The sequence below is a fragment of the Solanum pennellii genome, chromosome 1 (assembly GCF_001406875.1).
Source record: "Solanum pennellii chromosome 1, SPENNV200".
NCBI lineage: Eukaryota > Viridiplantae > Streptophyta > Magnoliopsida > Solanales > Solanaceae > Solanum > Solanum pennellii.
Window position 1 is genome coordinate 98,078,378 of NC_028637.1, and position 16,933 is coordinate 98,095,310.

The following is a 16,933-nucleotide window of genomic DNA, read 5'->3' on the forward strand; positions in this document are numbered from 1 at the left end:
ATATGTATATATGTATATATATATATGTATATATGTATATATATATGTATATATGTATATATATATATACATAAATTCACATTATAGCAAATATAAAAATCATATTCGTATGTTATAACTATAGTTTGCATAATTGCACTGTATAACAAATCTTATGTTTGCTGTGAAGCTTTTGATTTGTCTAATTTGTTAAATGCGTTTAATTTTACACAAATTGTGTAGTTTTGTATAAATTTGAATTTGTACAATAAAATTTGTATGTATATAATTATTAGTGTATAAGACGAAAATATATATATTTTTATATACACTTTTCTCTTGTTTTATACGAATATAAACACATTTTATACATCTGTATACCGAATGGAAAACTGTATACCAAAAATGACTAATAGTATACCTAAATGACCAAAAATTGGGATGTTTATTGCTAATTACAAATAAAATAAACTATTGCTATAACAATTAATTGAATAGATAATTTACTATTTCATATATATATTGAAAATTGATCAAATATACCATCCGTTTGATGTTGGGATCAAAGATACCCTTACGGTGTATTGGCTCACTTTACCTTTCAAAACTAACAGATGTCATGTCAAATTACATAAAATAATAATTTTTGTTCGTTTGAATTTTCAAGTCAGCAAAAAAATTAATTATTTTATGTGATTTTTAAGATGACACGGCATTGATCAAAATTGTTGTAATACTATGTGACCATTCAATATAGTTGAAATAATTTAGTTTCGATACATGTATAAAATATACTCTATCAATCCATCTTAACTATTCAAATCAATTTAGATTTATATAAATTTTACAGTTTTGTTGATATAAATTCAATAATCAATTCCGTTGGTTGATTTGATTTTGAGAGGAAATTAATCTCATTATTGTAAATCATTGTCAGCTAATTTGCTTTTAATAAATAATGCAAATAAATATTATTTTCAAATGATAAAGTTAATTTGTATAAAATGAAATAAATATTATCTATAAACACACTTAATAATATAATGAGAACAACAATTAATAACTTTTCACCACTAATATGAAATTGACCCCCTAATAATATTTTGGGACATATCTAATTACCCTTATCGAATGAATAATGTATAAATGTTGGGGCAAAAACTACACTATTTATACCTTGTTTAGCTTTTGAATATACCGTTTGAAGATGAGTTATACTATTTATACATAATTAATAATTTAAATTTATATATATATATATATATATATATATATATATAAGAGTGAAGTGGGAGGACGATCAAGGGCAAAAATACAATTTCACTCTAACAAAAATCTATGAAGAAAGATATTAAATAATTCTATAATTATCTTTCTATATACGAAGTGAATAATGATCAAGGGTAAAAATGTAATTTACGCTAACAAAAATCTACCAATAATGATAACAAAAAATTAAATAGTTCTAGAAACAACTTAAGTTGTTGTTATTATCATTAACTTATTTTGTTGTTACTTCATTTCTTTTTTATTTCTTTTGTGAGTTAGTGTGATATTTATTTTATTATTACTCTATTTTACTATTACTTTAATTTAGTTCTTAATATTTTTTCTATTCATTATACTTATAAAAAAAATACTTTTTATATAAAAATATCATGAATTAATTATTTCAATCTTTATTTTGGCTCTAATAAATATACTTGAAAATAAATTAGTGTGATAAAATTAATGATATACATTATATTGAAATTAAACAAAAAGATGTTAAAAGTAACTTTACAAATAAAAATGAACATCATGATATATTTGTATCAAAGATGACCAAGAATAAATATGTAATTTTATTCTAACAAAAATCTATCAAGAATAAAATAATTTTAGAAACATCTTTCTATATATGAAGTGAATGATGATCAAAGGTAAAAATGTAACTCATACAAGCAAAAATCTACCAAGAATTATAACAAGAAAATTAAATAGTTCTAGAAACATCGTTAGGTATTATTATTAGCATTACCTCATTTTTGTTATTTCTTCATTTTTTTATGAGTTATTTTGATATCTATTCATTATATGAAAGTCAATAAATAATGATTACGCTTAGCTCTTAATAATTATACATCAAGTATAATATTAGGTGGAACCAATTAAAATTAAAATCGAAATTTATATGTATATTAAATTTTATGTATTGAAATATTTTTTAATTTTGTGATCTTTAATATTTTATATAAAAAAATTAAAATTCAGAAGTTATTTTCTTTTTGAAATAAAATAAAGAAGAAGGGAGTCATATATTAAAAATGAAATATATATGTGTTATTATTGAAATGAGCTTTCATATATTATTACTTTTTAAAAAAATTTATTTGGCTTCTATTAATTTGTGCATATATGTGGAGTTTTAAAGATTTGAACATTTTAATATAAAAATATAATGATTTGAAAACTTTAATTCTTCGTTTTAATTTCTAATTTGATACATATTTGAAAATTATATATATATATATAAAAAGCTTAAAACGCAATGTAACAATTTAAGATATTTTTAGAAAAACATAATTAAAAAACATAATAAAATTTGGTTGACTCCCTTATTTTTATCGGGAAAAAAAAGGTTGCATACATTGTTTGAAAATACCGTAAGAACTAAAAAGTACTATGAATACAGTAAAATGACAATTAAAAATATGTGAGAATCATATAAGAAATTTTGTTTACTTTCCTAAAATCACTTGTATCACATAAAATAAAACAGATGGAGTATCATATATTATTCAAAAATAACATAAAAGGTACTCCATAAGTTAACAATTTAAAACATTTTTTTAGAAAATACATAAAAAATTTAGTTTACCTTTTCAAATTTCATTTGTATGACATAATTTGAAAGAAAAAAAACTAACATACGTTGAGCCTACACTGGCGCGGGCACATGCTATCTAGTATATATATATATATATATATATATATATATATTAAACTCTCCTAGGAAAAATTGAACATATAACCAATTAAAATTAATTAATTACTCTCCATAGCTATAGTTTGATAATAACAATCTGTAGCTGCATGTTATATGGAGGAGAGAGGCGAGCGAGATTGGGAGAGAGACGAGATAAAGGGAGAAAAGAGTGGTAGAAAGGTGAATTGTATATCTATATTGGTTAGATAATCGTATATTATACATATGTATTTGTATATATGGCAAGAGAGATAGGGAGAGGGAGGAGAGAGGCGAGTGAGACAGTGAGAAAGGCGAGAGAGATCAAGAGAGAGAGGAGAGAGGCGAGCGAGAGAGGGCAGAAAGTAGGAGAGAGGTGAACTGTATATGTATATAATTATATATTATACATATACATTTGTATAAATGGCAAGCAAGATTGAGAGAGAGGAGAGAGGCGAGAGAGATTGAGAGAGGGAGGAGAGAGGCGAGCGAGAGAAGGCAGAGAGTGGGAGAGAGATGAATTGTATATTTATATAGGTTAAAAAATTGTATATTATACATATTTATTTGTATATCCTGGCGAATTATACATATACAAACATGACAAATTATACAAACTCGAAGTTAGTACAAGTAATTAATGTATAATGTTAGTCGCGAGTGGTAATTATAACAAACTATAGCTATATGAGTAATTAAATAGTATAAGTTTGCTTAGCCACGTAATTTTCCGAAAAAGGGCTATTGGGCCTTCTCCTCTGTAGCCTAAGTTATTTCTTCTCCTCTTCATCTTCTCAGTCTCCTTCTCCTCCTCCTTTTTTCTGTTTAAAAAATAAATAAAAATCGACATAGCATAGTCATGAATTGTTTTGAGCGAATTATTTATTCAAAGATTCAAAGTATCGAAAAAAATTCTTATCTAAAATTTAAGGCTATTTAGAGGTGAGTTTGATTTGATCGAGGATGAATAGTCAGTGTATATTTCATGTATAAGTAACTATATTAACATTTTTGAGTGTATCACAATGCAAACTTAATGTATAGCTCATGCATAGATAGTTATATTGTATAGCCAGTGTATACTTTCTATAAGTTTTGACGAGTTATACCTTATAGTCAATGTATGTTTTTTTATAACCTTGGCTATTATTACGTAAATAAAAAACGGTTATATTTATTATAAACTAATTAAATTATTGTATATATTTAAAACTAGACTTATTTTAAACTATCTTAGTAGACTTCCATCTGGTTCCGCGAGTATTTATAAATGGTATGTACTTATTACAAGATTATCAGTATTTTATACGGTCAACTAGGAAATAAATTTTTCAAAACATTTTTTTTTATATAAATAGGAAGAAAAAACAAGGAAATCAAATCACATAAGCCGACCCCTACATAGAAGCGATAGCAAAACCAAGCCAGATAGGCGCACAACCTTATAGCACAACAATTATTTTCTTTCAAGAAGGGGCATCAACTTCTCTTCTTTGGCGATGGAGAGGATGGTTCATCAAAAGTCGCATCATCAAAAACCTAGATACAGGTACTCAATTCTTTATCAATTGTTTTTCATATGTATATAAATCTTATGTAATAGATACATTTCAATCTTTAGGTACAATTATTATTTTTTCGTTTCTGATCTGTATCAACTCATTAAATTGAATTTGATTTTGTGAGAAATTTAAAAGTGGTGTTGTTTAAATTTGATAGAAATAGTCTAAGGAGATTGGTTACGAAAATCGAAGTCGTTTAATAGTTATGAATTGATTTTAGACAAGAATTGAATTTAAAAAACATAGAAGGGGATCATAGAGCTAATGAACAGATCCACTCTTTATCCTATTCAAAGATCTGCGCGATCCAAAATGAATTGATTGATTCAAAAAAGACCTTGTTCTTTGAAAGATCTATCTCGTGTATGATACTGCATGGTTCCACTCTATAAGAATTCCAAATCAGTCTCTTAAAGCTCATCCTTTTCAGAGACTTATACATCATTGTTTGAATCGATTTGAAGTAAAATTTGAGTTAAATTTCAAATAAACCTAAGGAAAAAGAGGAAGTTAGCTTTAGTATAACAATGTATATGTGTATATCATCTTTTATACACTATGAACACTTGTATACACTTATAAGTATATAATATACAAGTCTTGTATATAACCATTTAGGATTGGGGATAAAATCGAACATACATGATTAAATTTGGGATTATAATTATACTAAATTTGGTGAGATCGATTAGTCTAGATCTATAATTCAGAATAATTTAATTTGTATATCAAACAACTAATAAACTAGAAAAAATTATTTTCAATTTATTTATTTTTAAACTCTCGAGTTTGAAGCTTAAATAAATATAACAAAAACCTCGATGTTATTTATGATCCATAAAACTTAACAAAAACAAATTCAGAATTGTGTGAGTTCCTCTTTTTTCTTTCTTTTTTGTTGGAGTAATTTTTTTGTTTTGTTTTCAAGTAGATGAGAATAATCAATTATTTTAGTCGAAACGAGTAATTTAATTATATTATTATATTTTTAAAATCCTTAAATATATAATAATTTGCCTTTTTTCTAGCCATGTAATAGACTAGTTTAGTAGATCATAGATTTTAAATTTTCAATTTTTAGTTTTTGTAATTTTGAAAAAGTTTTGGTCTACTTGATAAATATTTAAACTTTAGATTTTTAAAATCTAATTAAATTTTTTTGGTCAAACACATATTAAAGATTAATTTGTTTAAATTCTCCAAAATATGACCAAACATTAACTCAATATTCCCTCAAGTCCAATATAAATGAATTGTTAATAATTACTACAAATTAATTTGCTAATTATTACCAGATTCTAGAAGAAGAGATAGTCATTAATTGTGATTTACAATTTGTTGACTATCTCATTTAAAAAAGGATTATTCTGAATAAAAACAAATCAATACATTTTTAAAATTTGTAAAATTCATTTATTTCAAGTCATATAAAATATTTTAATAATTCATTTGTATTCAACTAAAAGGAGTTTATTTTAATTAAAAAAAATGAATTTAATTGAATGGGTCAAGAGTATAAAGAAAAATGTGAGGGTGTATTTTCAAGTCAAGCCAATAGTCATTGTATATTATTTTATTTATTACATGGGAACAAATATGGTCAAATGTATAATTTTATGGTTTTGTATTATAAAAAAATGTACAATGATAGGTAAATTTAACTTATTTTTCTATAATACAAGTGTAAATATGATTAAAATTTTTAATATGTTATTCAAAGAAAATTTTAACCCCCTTAGTAGAAATCTAGCTGGCTCTGACACTATTAATAAATAATATTTTACATATTACAAAATTATTAATATTATGTTGACAATCAAAATAGGAAAAAACATTATGAGCAATAATTTTTTTTTATATATAAATAGGAAGGGAAGGGAAAAAAAAAAAACTCAAATCATATAAAAAGGTGTTAACTTCTCTTCCCTAACGGTGGAGAAAATTGTTCTTCGAAAGTTGTATTGTCATTAAACTACATTTAAGGTACTACTCAATTCTTAGTTATTTTTTTTTTTCATATGTATACACGTACTATATGATAAATTCATTTATTTATTTTATATCGAACTTGTTAAATTTTAGATTTGATTTGTTTGAAGGGGTGTTTAAATTTGTTAGAAATAGTTTAAAGAGATTGGATATAGAATTTGAAATCGGTTAAAAGTGATATGGACTGTCTTTTTAAGTAAGATTTGGAAATAAAAATTATAAAAGGAGATTATCCACGGAGTTTTATACATTATTGTTTGACATACGAACTATATTTATTCTGATTATAGTCCTAGATTAGTGGATTTCACTAAATTTAGTATAGATCTAATCTCAGATCTAACCCTAGATATTCGATTTTCTCCCGAATTTCTAATAGTTATATACAAGACTTGGACATTATTATATTTATAGGTGTAAAAAAATGTATAAAAACATATAAAATGTGATACACATATATACATTGTTATACAAAGTTGACTCGGTCTTTTTCTCTCTTATGAATTTAACTTAAATCTACTTTAATTCAAAAAAAATTTAAGTTTTGAGTTTTTTTAGGTGTTATGACAATCGATCTGAACAACTAATAAACCTTCAATAGCAGAGGTACCCATTGTATTATCTTCTTAGTTAAAATGACAACGAGGAGGCCTGACCTGTTAGATGACCCAAACATGTCATTAAGTTATTGGATGGATCCTCTAACTATAGTTGTTTAAGGTCGAGTAATAGACAGGTGATTTGGTGTGAAAATAATGTTGTGTGGTAGCTAGGGTTGAGTGAGATTATGTGGAAAATTGTATTATTTATATTTAGTTATAATTACTTTTTCTTTCAAAATTAAAATTTGAAACACAAATAAATTAAATTTTATTCAGTAATTATTTTGGCAAATTAAACTGTCATTCCACTCCCCTTTATTTGATTTGACTTGATCTATCCGTTATTATAAAGTCTCTTGAACTTCTGCGGGATATAAATATGAAATTTAATAATTTTCTCTAACTAATCTAACATTAAGAATTTACTTTTGAAACTATTTTATATTATTAGTAGAATGTCATATCTTAAAAGGGGTATTTTATATTTAACGGATCATTTGCTATATGAGAGATAAAAATAAATTATTTTGGAATAAAATTTTGGTGTCTTCTTATGAGTTATACTTGACATTTAGATAGGAGATTAGAATGTCTTTTCTTGGATGTGGAAAGTTCGTCAATCAGGTTTTATCAGTTTGAAAAAATGAACTTCAATTTTATACAAATTTTGTTACAAAATACTAAATTTCTTTCGACGACAATTCAATTCAGTCTTTAAAAAACATTCTTAATTAAATATCGCAAGAATCAAAATCATAATTTTACATATACTTTTTTGAATTTATTTTTCCATTTTCCCAAGATTGGAAGTTAGTTTAAAAACACTCTCAAAGGGTTAGTTGTATGACTTATTGAGATATTGGGCTTCATAGATTCCAAGTGTATATTGATTATTTTTGGATACATTTCTCTTAATATTTCATGTGATTTTGAGCTATTTTATGTCACATTATCTAAAGGGCCCAATTATGTCACCAAAATTATTTTTCCAAATTAAGTAACTTCTTCCAACTCATAGATTTATCTGATTTTCAAATACTTTATATTTAAGATGTGATATTCTTTTTTGTCCTTTCTAACATTATTTTATGTCAAGAAGAAACCCCAAGAAGTTAGAGTACTATTTAAGAATACTTTTGAAAGTTCAAAAGTACTTTTTGAGTAAATAATAATTATATTTTAGAGAATAAAATTATTTGGTCTATTTTTTGGTTAAAAAAATAAGTGATTTTGCATAATAGCATTATATTTTACTACATGATCTAAATGGTTTTCAAATCATTTTCTTTTTTAAACAGACTTACCTTAATTGTTTTCATTATATTAGTGATATATCTATTTTCATCAATTAACTTTAAATATTTTTAATATTCTTTAATTTGATATTTTCACTGAATTATCTCCTTTTAACCTAATAATATTCTAATTCAAACATATATTAATACTATTCTGAGTCTGTTACTAGCAATAATAACATATTCAGTATAATATTATACCGTGAAATATAAGAAAAAGGACAAGAAGAGAGAGAGGTGGGCCTCGTCCGTACGGTTTTTTCACCACTAAAAATACGGTATAATACTACTACTACTACTGGTAGCTGCAGCAGCAGCAGTAGACGCAGTGTGTGCCAATAGGGTACTTCTATTGCTACCCCACAACCGCTATATATACATTACCTTGCATATTTGTAGTAAGCAACCTTTTTTTTTTCCATCGTTCTGAGTTTTCTAAGGTTTTTTCTTCTTCGCTGGTTCTCTGTGTATGTGTTTTGATGGTTTTTCTTGCTTTGTACATACAATATATGGGGTTGTCATGAGATGGGTGTGGTGTTTTTTTTGTGTTCTTGATAAATTTCTAGTTTTTTGTTTGTATACTATATTATGCTCTCTTTCTCTTTGTGTATGTGTTATGATGGTTTTTCTTGCTTTGTATATCAATGGGGTTTTCATGAGGTGGGTGTTTCTATATATTTTAAATGGGTCTTTTGTGTTTTTGATGAGTTTCTTGTTTTTTTTTGTTTGTAGACTATATAATGCTCTGTTTCTTGATTTTTCTTGTTTTTTTTTGTTGTATACAACATGCTCTGTTTCTTGATAGGTTTTCTTGTTTTTAGCTTGTACACATTATGCTCTGTTTCTTGATAGTTTTTTCTTGTTTTTTGTTCGTCTGCATTATGATAGAGGTTCTTGTTTTTAGCTTGTTTACAACATGCTGTGTTTCTTGAAAGATATAGGGTTTTGAAGAAAGATTTTTTTTATGGGTACGCAAGATATCACTGTATGTATGTGAAGGTTTTGAATATAATGGTTTTTTGATCTTATGTTGCTTGGTCTTCCATGGATGTTTCACTTTTACAGTAACCCATAGCATTGGAAATCGTTTTGTTTTCCGTTTTGGGTAAAAGGGTTTTTGAAAAGAAACCATTATTAATCAGCCAGAAAAGGAAAAAAAGTGCTTTTAATTTCATAGCAGCTGTTATCAATCTCAATGTTTCTACATTATTTATTATTGTAGTAAAGTTTTGTGACCTTTTTTTAGTATTTAAGCATCTTCTTATCCTTATAAGAAGATTCTTGTAGTGTCATTACTTACAAAATACTCTCTCTTGTGTATGGTGATTTTGTTTGCTCTCTGAATATGTATATTCATCTTGATTCATATATGTATATAACACAGTATTTGTAACTTGTAAGAATATTTGTTTTTTTCTTGCTTTGATTTATTTTACTTCTGCTTTTTGTATCAGTGTCTGTCTGTGCTATCTGCATGTTGAGTTGTGTGTGTATTTAGCTCTTCATTAATGGAGTATCTGTTTAGTCAACCTCTTAGTCCAGCCCATGTGCTCTGAGTTTGTTTACTAAAAATGAAATCCCTTGCTCTTTTTGGTCTACTACTGCAACTCCAGCAATAAAGATGATTTTTCCCCTCCTAAATAGCAATACAAATTGATAATTATACTAGTCATTTGTAAAATGAAGGTGCATTTACTAAAAGATTTGCCAAAAAAAGGATATATTTGTCCTCTAGTTCTTTTTGCATTAAAGTGGATTAGGGATATGGTTATATCTTTACTTACAAAGGCAAAGAAAATTTGAATAATTCATTTTTCTTAGCTGTTTGCAGAGGTTTTAAGGTCTGATTTTAGAAGGTGAAAAAGAGGTTCTACTTGCAATTTATATCCTTTCCCTCTCTGTTTCTCCTTTTTAATACGTTGAGATGCTTTTTGTTTTTACTCTACATGTATGTGTTAATAATCTTTAGTTGAAGAGTTGGAACTACTGTATTTGTTGCATAAGGAAATTGAACTGCTGATTAGGTAAGCCATGTTTGCTTTGCATGTATGACTTCATGAGGTATTCTGTTGTTGCTGCTTCATGTTCTTGAGTCTTTTCGTTACTTACTAAACTCTCATTTATATGGCTCTTTCTTCCTAACTAGGCTAAAATGGTCTGAAAATTAGATACTACTGTGTGTCATTTGAATCTTCCCGTTACCACCATATTGTAAGATGTGCCTAGCTAATCTTACATGCTTAAGTTGTTCGAAATGGTGCATTTTTTGTTAATTTGAAAGTATAATCATGTCTCTTCGCGGGTGCGTATGTGGAAGAATATAAGATCAAACTCAAAACATTAACATGCCTAGTGGAATAGTCCACTGCCTTTATTAAACTCTTTAAAGGCCTTCCACAATCCATATTTAATATACTAGTGTACTTTGTACGTTGTTATTCTTCTTGTACTTACTATCTGCAGTTTGCCCCTAGCTTGAGCTGCATACAATAGAGAACCAATTGTAGCATGTTTTTTATTTTAGCTTATTCTTTCTGTTTTTTCTTGGGGATGTTCTCATGAGTTCCTTGATTCTTTACTAGGTATTACTCTGCACTGATGTGAATAATTACTATAGATATACAATAAAGTAGGAAAGATATTTGTAGTATGGTTTTCATAATTTGTTTTCCCACTTGAATGATGACACTGTATCATTTTATAAAGCTAATGGCACATACAATTCCATTGCTGTTGTTTTAACCTTCTCCGATCAAATCATGAATTGAGTATATTTCCTTTGGTCCTAGGTTATTACGAATGGCCTCTTCAAAAGATGAAGGTACAGCAACAAAATTAGACCGTCATCCTATGGCTCGACAAGGAACTGGGTCCAAGGGACAGAAGATTCGCCTACTCACCAACCATTTCAAAGTAGGGATGAACAACACTGATGGGCACTTCTTCCACTATAGCGTAAGCTTTCATCTATTCACTTTGCATTCAATTTGATTGAGCTAAATAGTAAATACAATCTGCAATGCTATGTGTTTGGCTTGATATATTTATATTTACACTAGATAATAATGATCATTATTGCTTCAGGTTGCTATAAATTATGAAGATGGAAACCCCGTAGAGGTGAAAGGAGTTGGAAGAAAAATCCTTGACAAGGTCCACCAAACATATTCAATGGAGCTAGCTGGCAAAGACTTTGCTTATGATGGGGAGAAGAGCTTGTTCACTATTGGTGCACTGCCTGGGAACAAGTTAGAGTTTGATGTTGTCCTGGAGGACGTCTCATCATCTAGGTGCAGTAGTGCTAAATTTCTTTGTGCATTTCTATTATATGGTTTTGTTGTAACCAATGGTATTTATCCGCTAAAGTTTGCTTCATATGTACAGAACTGATCGAGGCAGCCCCGATGGGAGCCCAAGTGATGTTGATAGGAAAAGATCAAAGAAGCAGCCATGGTCAAAGGCATACAAAGTGGTAATTAAGTATGCTGCAAAAATACCAATGCAAGCCATTGCAAATGCACTCCGGGGACAAGATTCTGAGCAGTATCAAGAGGCAGTGAGAGTGCTTGATATAATTCTGAGGCAACATGCTGCCAAACGGTATGGAATGCTTATTCTTTTTCTTGGATAAGTGATAACTTATTCTGGTTTCCTAAAACTCGTGTGGTTTTTCGTTACAGGGGCTGCCTTATTGTGCGCCAGTCTTTTTTTCACAATGAGCCTCGAAACTTTGTTGATCTTGGTGGAGGAGTTTCAGGATGCCGAGGTTTCCATGCAAGCTTCCGGGCCACGCAGGGAGGCCTTTCATTGAACATGGGTAAATTGTTATCCAGCAAATCACTACATTTTATCACCCCCCGTATCACTATCTTATGGTTTTTTAATTTGCAGATGTGTCAACCACAATGATTGTGAAGCCAGGAGCAGTGATTGATTTCCTTCTTGCCAATCAAAATGCAAAAGAACCTTACCAGATTGATTGGTCCAAGGTAACTAGTACTTATTCTCTTTTCCTTGCACCTGTAACTTCTAAATTTTCATATTTGCTCCTCTGTCCAGGCAAAGAGGATGCTGAAGAGTCTGAGGATCAAGACCAGCCCTTCAAATAGGGAATACAAAATCACCGGCGTCAGTGATAAGCCTTGCAATGAGCAGACGTCAGTTTGTTCATTATGAATCCATTTTGCCTTTTCACATTTTCTGGACTGATTTGATATCAAGCACATATTCAATCTCAGTTTTTTTGCATTTCAGTTTCACGTTAAAGCAGAAAAATGGGGATGAGGGAGTGCAAGAGGTTGAGACGACTGTGTATGATTATTTCACTTATCATCGCCGTATTCCTTTACAATATTCTGGAGATTTACCCTGCATTAACGTTGGGAAACAAAAGCACCCAACATATATTCCTCTTGAGGTACTAGACAACTAACACCTGCTAATATGCAACTTTTAAGGTTGTGACCTCACAGTTTTTCCTTGTCTTGTCAGCTATGCACTCTGGTGTCTCTGCAACGCTACACCAAGGCCCTGTCCAATCTACAAAGAGCTTCCCTTGTAGAAAAGTCCCGACAAAAGCCCCAAGAGAGGATGAGAGCATTGACCGATGTAAGCTCTTGAATCAATTGTAGTTTTTCCTCATTTCATAAAAGCTATGCATTTCACCATCACGTACATGCAGGCCCTAAAGACCAGCAACTATAAGGCTGATCCACTTCTTGGATCTGCTGGAATTTCGATCAGTGATCAGTTTACTCAAGTTGATGGTCGTATCTTGCCAACTCCAAAGGTGACATAGTCAATGTTCAATGTACCGTTGTTGTTGTTCTTTTGTCACTTTTAATTGCTAAATGTTTCTCAGGTTGCACTGTGGATTATAGAATTCGAGTTTGTACGGTATATATGATTGACAAGACTTCATATTTCTTATTACTTTTACTACAGTTGAGGGTGGGGGATGATCAAGACTTGTTTCCTAGAAATGGAAGATGGAATTTTAACCAGAAGGTAGTGTCTTGCTCATCATTTTATACTTTGTTCCCATGATTAATCCATGCTCAACCTTTAATTTGAGTCTTCCCAATATAGCGATTGGTTGAACCGGTCAAACTTGAGCGTTGGGCAGCTGTGAACTTTTCTGCCCGTTGTGATGTTCGTAAGCTTTGTATGGATCTACAAAGGTGTGGGAAAATGAAAGGAATTGTAAGTACCTATCCAACTCTGGGTTGTGCAATATGTGTGTGTGTGTTTTGTGTAAAATTATTTTTCTGCATTATTAACATGTTACATCACCAATGCAGTTCATCAGTCCACCATTTCAGCATATCTTTGAGGAGAATCAGCAGTACAGGCGAAATCCTGCTCCTGTGAGAGTTGAGAAAATGCTAGAAGAATTGAAGTCAAAACTTCCAGCTCCACCTCAGTTCCTTCTATGCATTCTTCCAGAGAGAAAGAACTCTGACCTTTATGGTAGTTGCCTTAGAACCAACTAATCTTGATTTCTTCAGGATCTTATATTTAATTGTTATTTTTAATAATAATGGTTGGAATATCTTTTTTAATTGTCTTTTTCCTGGTAATTTTCCATACTGAAGGCCCCTGGAAGAAAAGGAATTTAGCTGATCTTGGAATTGTTACACAATGCATTGCTCCAACAAAGATCAATGATCAGTACCTTACCAATGTGCTCTTGAAAATCAATGCAAAGGCAAGATTTGAATTGACAGTTTTTGCAACAATTACAAGTGATTCCTGATTTTGGTTAAATACTTATTTCATATCTGGTGCTTCTTTGCAGCTGGGTGGCATGAATTCCTTTTTGACTACAGAGCTTTCCCCTACACTACCTCAGATTTCCAAGGTCCCCACTATTATTATTGGGATGGATGTCTCTCATGGCTCACCTGGACGAGCAGATGCTCCATCCATTGCAGCGGTAGTAAAAGATTATTGCTCATTTTACTCTTTGCTTATTTCTCTTGGTCTTAGACTGTCACTGACTTTATGGATTTGAGATCGCCAGGTGGTCAGCTCTAGACAATGGCCCTTTATTTCACGCTATCGAGCAGCTGTTTGTACACAGTCACCCAAGCTGGAAATGATAGATTCTCTGTACAAGAAAGTATCAGATACCGTAGATGAGGGCCTTTTCAGGTAGTTGCTGATTCAATGTAGTTGTTTGTGGTTAGAGATTTTTTTTGCATACATTTTGTTGCTTAGGAAGTTTGTCCTGCTTCCAGGGAGCTGCTCAGGGACTTCTACGTTAGTTCTAAAAATGTGAAACCTGAGCATATCATCATCTTCAGGTATAATTTCATCAAAACCTGTTTCTTATGTAATAGTTTTTTGGTTTCTTCTAATTACTGCACATTAAAAGGTAATCATTGCTAATGATAAAGTTGTCTCTGATGTACAGAGATGGAGTAAGTGAGTCCCAGTTCAACCAAGTCATAAACATTGAGCTCAATCAGATTATCGAGGTTTGGATGTGCAGTAACTGCAGCTTAGTTTTTCCCTGAAATCTAATCTCTTTCTGATCACAAAATACGACTGTATTCTCTAGGCCTGTAATCATCTGGAAGAAAGTTGGTCTCCAAAGTTCACTGTCATTGTTGCACAAAAGAACCACCACACAAGATTTTTCCAGACCAACTCACCGGATAATGTTCCTCCTGGTTTGTAGTTTTGAGCTACCTAGCTTGTGTTGTTAGTGTAGTACGATTTGATTGATTCTGTAGAAATTTCCTTGAAATATCTTCCTATGCCAGGGACTGTGATTGACAATGCAGTTTGCCATCCAAAGACCAATGACTTCTACATGTGTGCTCATGCTGGACCTATTGTGTGTTTGCAAATCCTTTTTCTGAGTCTGCTCTGCAATTCATATTAGTTGCTTTTATGATGAGCTTCTATCATCTTTTTTGCTATTCAGGGAACAACAAGACCTACACACTACCATATTCTGCATGATGAAATTGGATTCTCAGCAGATGACATGCAAGAGCTGGTCCATTCATTGTCTTATGTGTAAGCAAGCAAGCAATCTCCTTCTTCTATGAATGTCTGCTACTAATTTCATAAATCCTTCCTCGAGAGATTTTATTTTATCTTTTCTACTACTTGACTGCAGGTATCAGAGAAGTACCACAGCCATCTCTGTTGGTAAGAATAATCTGGAATTATGATTCTTTACTGGCTTTACGGTGTTAAAGATAGAATATGATGACATACTACTACTATACTCTGATCTGATGAACTTTTCTTTTTTTTTTCGAGCAGTTGCACCTATATGTTATGCTCACTTGGCAGCAGCACAGGTGGCACAGTTTATCAAGTTTGATGAAATTTCTGAGGCCACCTCGAGCCATGGTGGAGTTTCAACAGCTGGTACTGTGCTAGTCCCTCAATTGCCTCGGCTTCACAAGAATGTTCGCAGTTCAATGTTCTTCTGCTAAGCTAAAGGAAATTTCTGGTTCTGTAATGTGATGAATCTTAAAACTATGTAGTGTTGTCACTACAAGTCTTTTGTTTTTTATCAACTTTTTGTCTAAGCCCCCACTGTTGGTGGAGAAAACTAAATTATGCTAATTTCTGGTTATGTTGGGGACGAATGCCAGAAATTAGTAAACTATAGTCCTTTGTGCTTTTGTGTTGTGTCCCTTTGGTATGCCATTGCATTGGCATTGTTATAGGATAGAAGTTGTTGGGAGCTTTTGTTTTGCTGTTTAGACCTTTCAGCAAATTATTTATCTACATGATTTGCTATGAGACATCTAATTATCTTTGCTATCTTCATGTTTTTCCTCTTTGGTGTTTGTGATCCTCAAAATATTATACTCAGTTGCCAAAACCAGTCTTGAGATGTTGATCATCGAAATGTTCAGGATAAGATGATGATGATAACAAGTACAACAAGAAAAAGCTTCAATCACATAGGTGATTGTAGATTAGATCTTTGGATTTTGGGCTATTTTGATTAGTAAACTTCTCAGCCATTTTGCTGGTGAAGCAGAGACTTGTACTTTATCAAGAAAACTGCATCGCACTTGAACTCTAGCTAAATCCATCAGTCATTACAGCGAAAACTACAAGAACTGATGGAAATATACACAAATATAAGATGAGGATTTTGTTTGAAGTTTACCAACACCAACTATAAAGTAAAAGTTAGAGAATACAGGATATTAGTGATTGAGGACATCAGTAGTTTCTGATAACCTCATCCGAGTCGGAGTTAAATTTCTAAAGGGTCTAAGATTGTGTTGCATTGCTATAGTCAGCTCTGTTTGAAGTGCTTGGAGTTCAGCTCTGAGAGGGTTTGTTTCACTGATCCATCGACATTGAGCTTTTAGGTTCCTTCATCACTTCACTTGGATGGTGGATCAGTTGTTTCCTCTTTTCCCTTCTATCTCTATGATTAGGTGGCTTGGGAAATGGTGGCGTTTGGGTCTTACTCCTTCCTTTTTATTGTTGAAAGTATTGTAAGCCATATGTTCCAGAGTGCAAAGTGTCCCTCAGTCTAGCTGCCTGTTGTAGCTCCTGGCTTTGACCATGTGC

The 16,933-nt window shown here is 30.8% G+C and overlaps 1 protein-coding gene across 1 annotated transcript; it reads left to right on the forward strand.

Moving 5' to 3' along the window:
* Positions 1-11,170: 11,170 nt before the first annotated feature.
* LOC107027831 (protein argonaute 4-like) lies at positions 11,171-16,146 on the forward strand. Its single transcript, XM_027912615.1, has 22 exons — positions 11,171-11,332; positions 11,462-11,667; positions 11,762-11,977; positions 12,058-12,194; positions 12,269-12,366; positions 12,437-12,534; positions 12,632-12,794; positions 12,869-12,985; positions 13,059-13,166; positions 13,322-13,384; positions 13,466-13,579; positions 13,678-13,846; positions 13,972-14,084; positions 14,175-14,312; positions 14,400-14,530; positions 14,617-14,682; positions 14,793-14,856; positions 14,940-15,051; positions 15,145-15,218; positions 15,309-15,403; positions 15,507-15,538; positions 15,656-16,146. The coding sequence occupies exons 1-22, from the start codon at positions 11,177-11,179 to the stop codon at positions 15,829-15,831; spliced, it is 2,646 nt and encodes an 881-aa protein (XP_027768416.1). The 5' UTR covers positions 11,171-11,176; the 3' UTR covers positions 15,832-16,146.
* Positions 16,147-16,933: the final 787 nt, after the last annotated feature.

Coding starts and splice junctions, on each gene's coding strand:
- LOC107027831 (XM_027912615.1), top strand. CDS start 11,177: ATGGCCTCTTCAAAAGATGAAGGTACAGCAACAAAATTAGACCGTCAT. Junction 11,668..11,761: donor GAGGACGTCTCATCATCTAG/GTGCAGTAGTGC, acceptor TCATATGTACAG/AACTGATCGAGGCAGCCCCG. Junction 13,385..13,465: donor GATGGAATTTTAACCAGAAG/GTAGTGTCTTGC, acceptor TTCCCAATATAG/CGATTGGTTGAACCGGTCAA.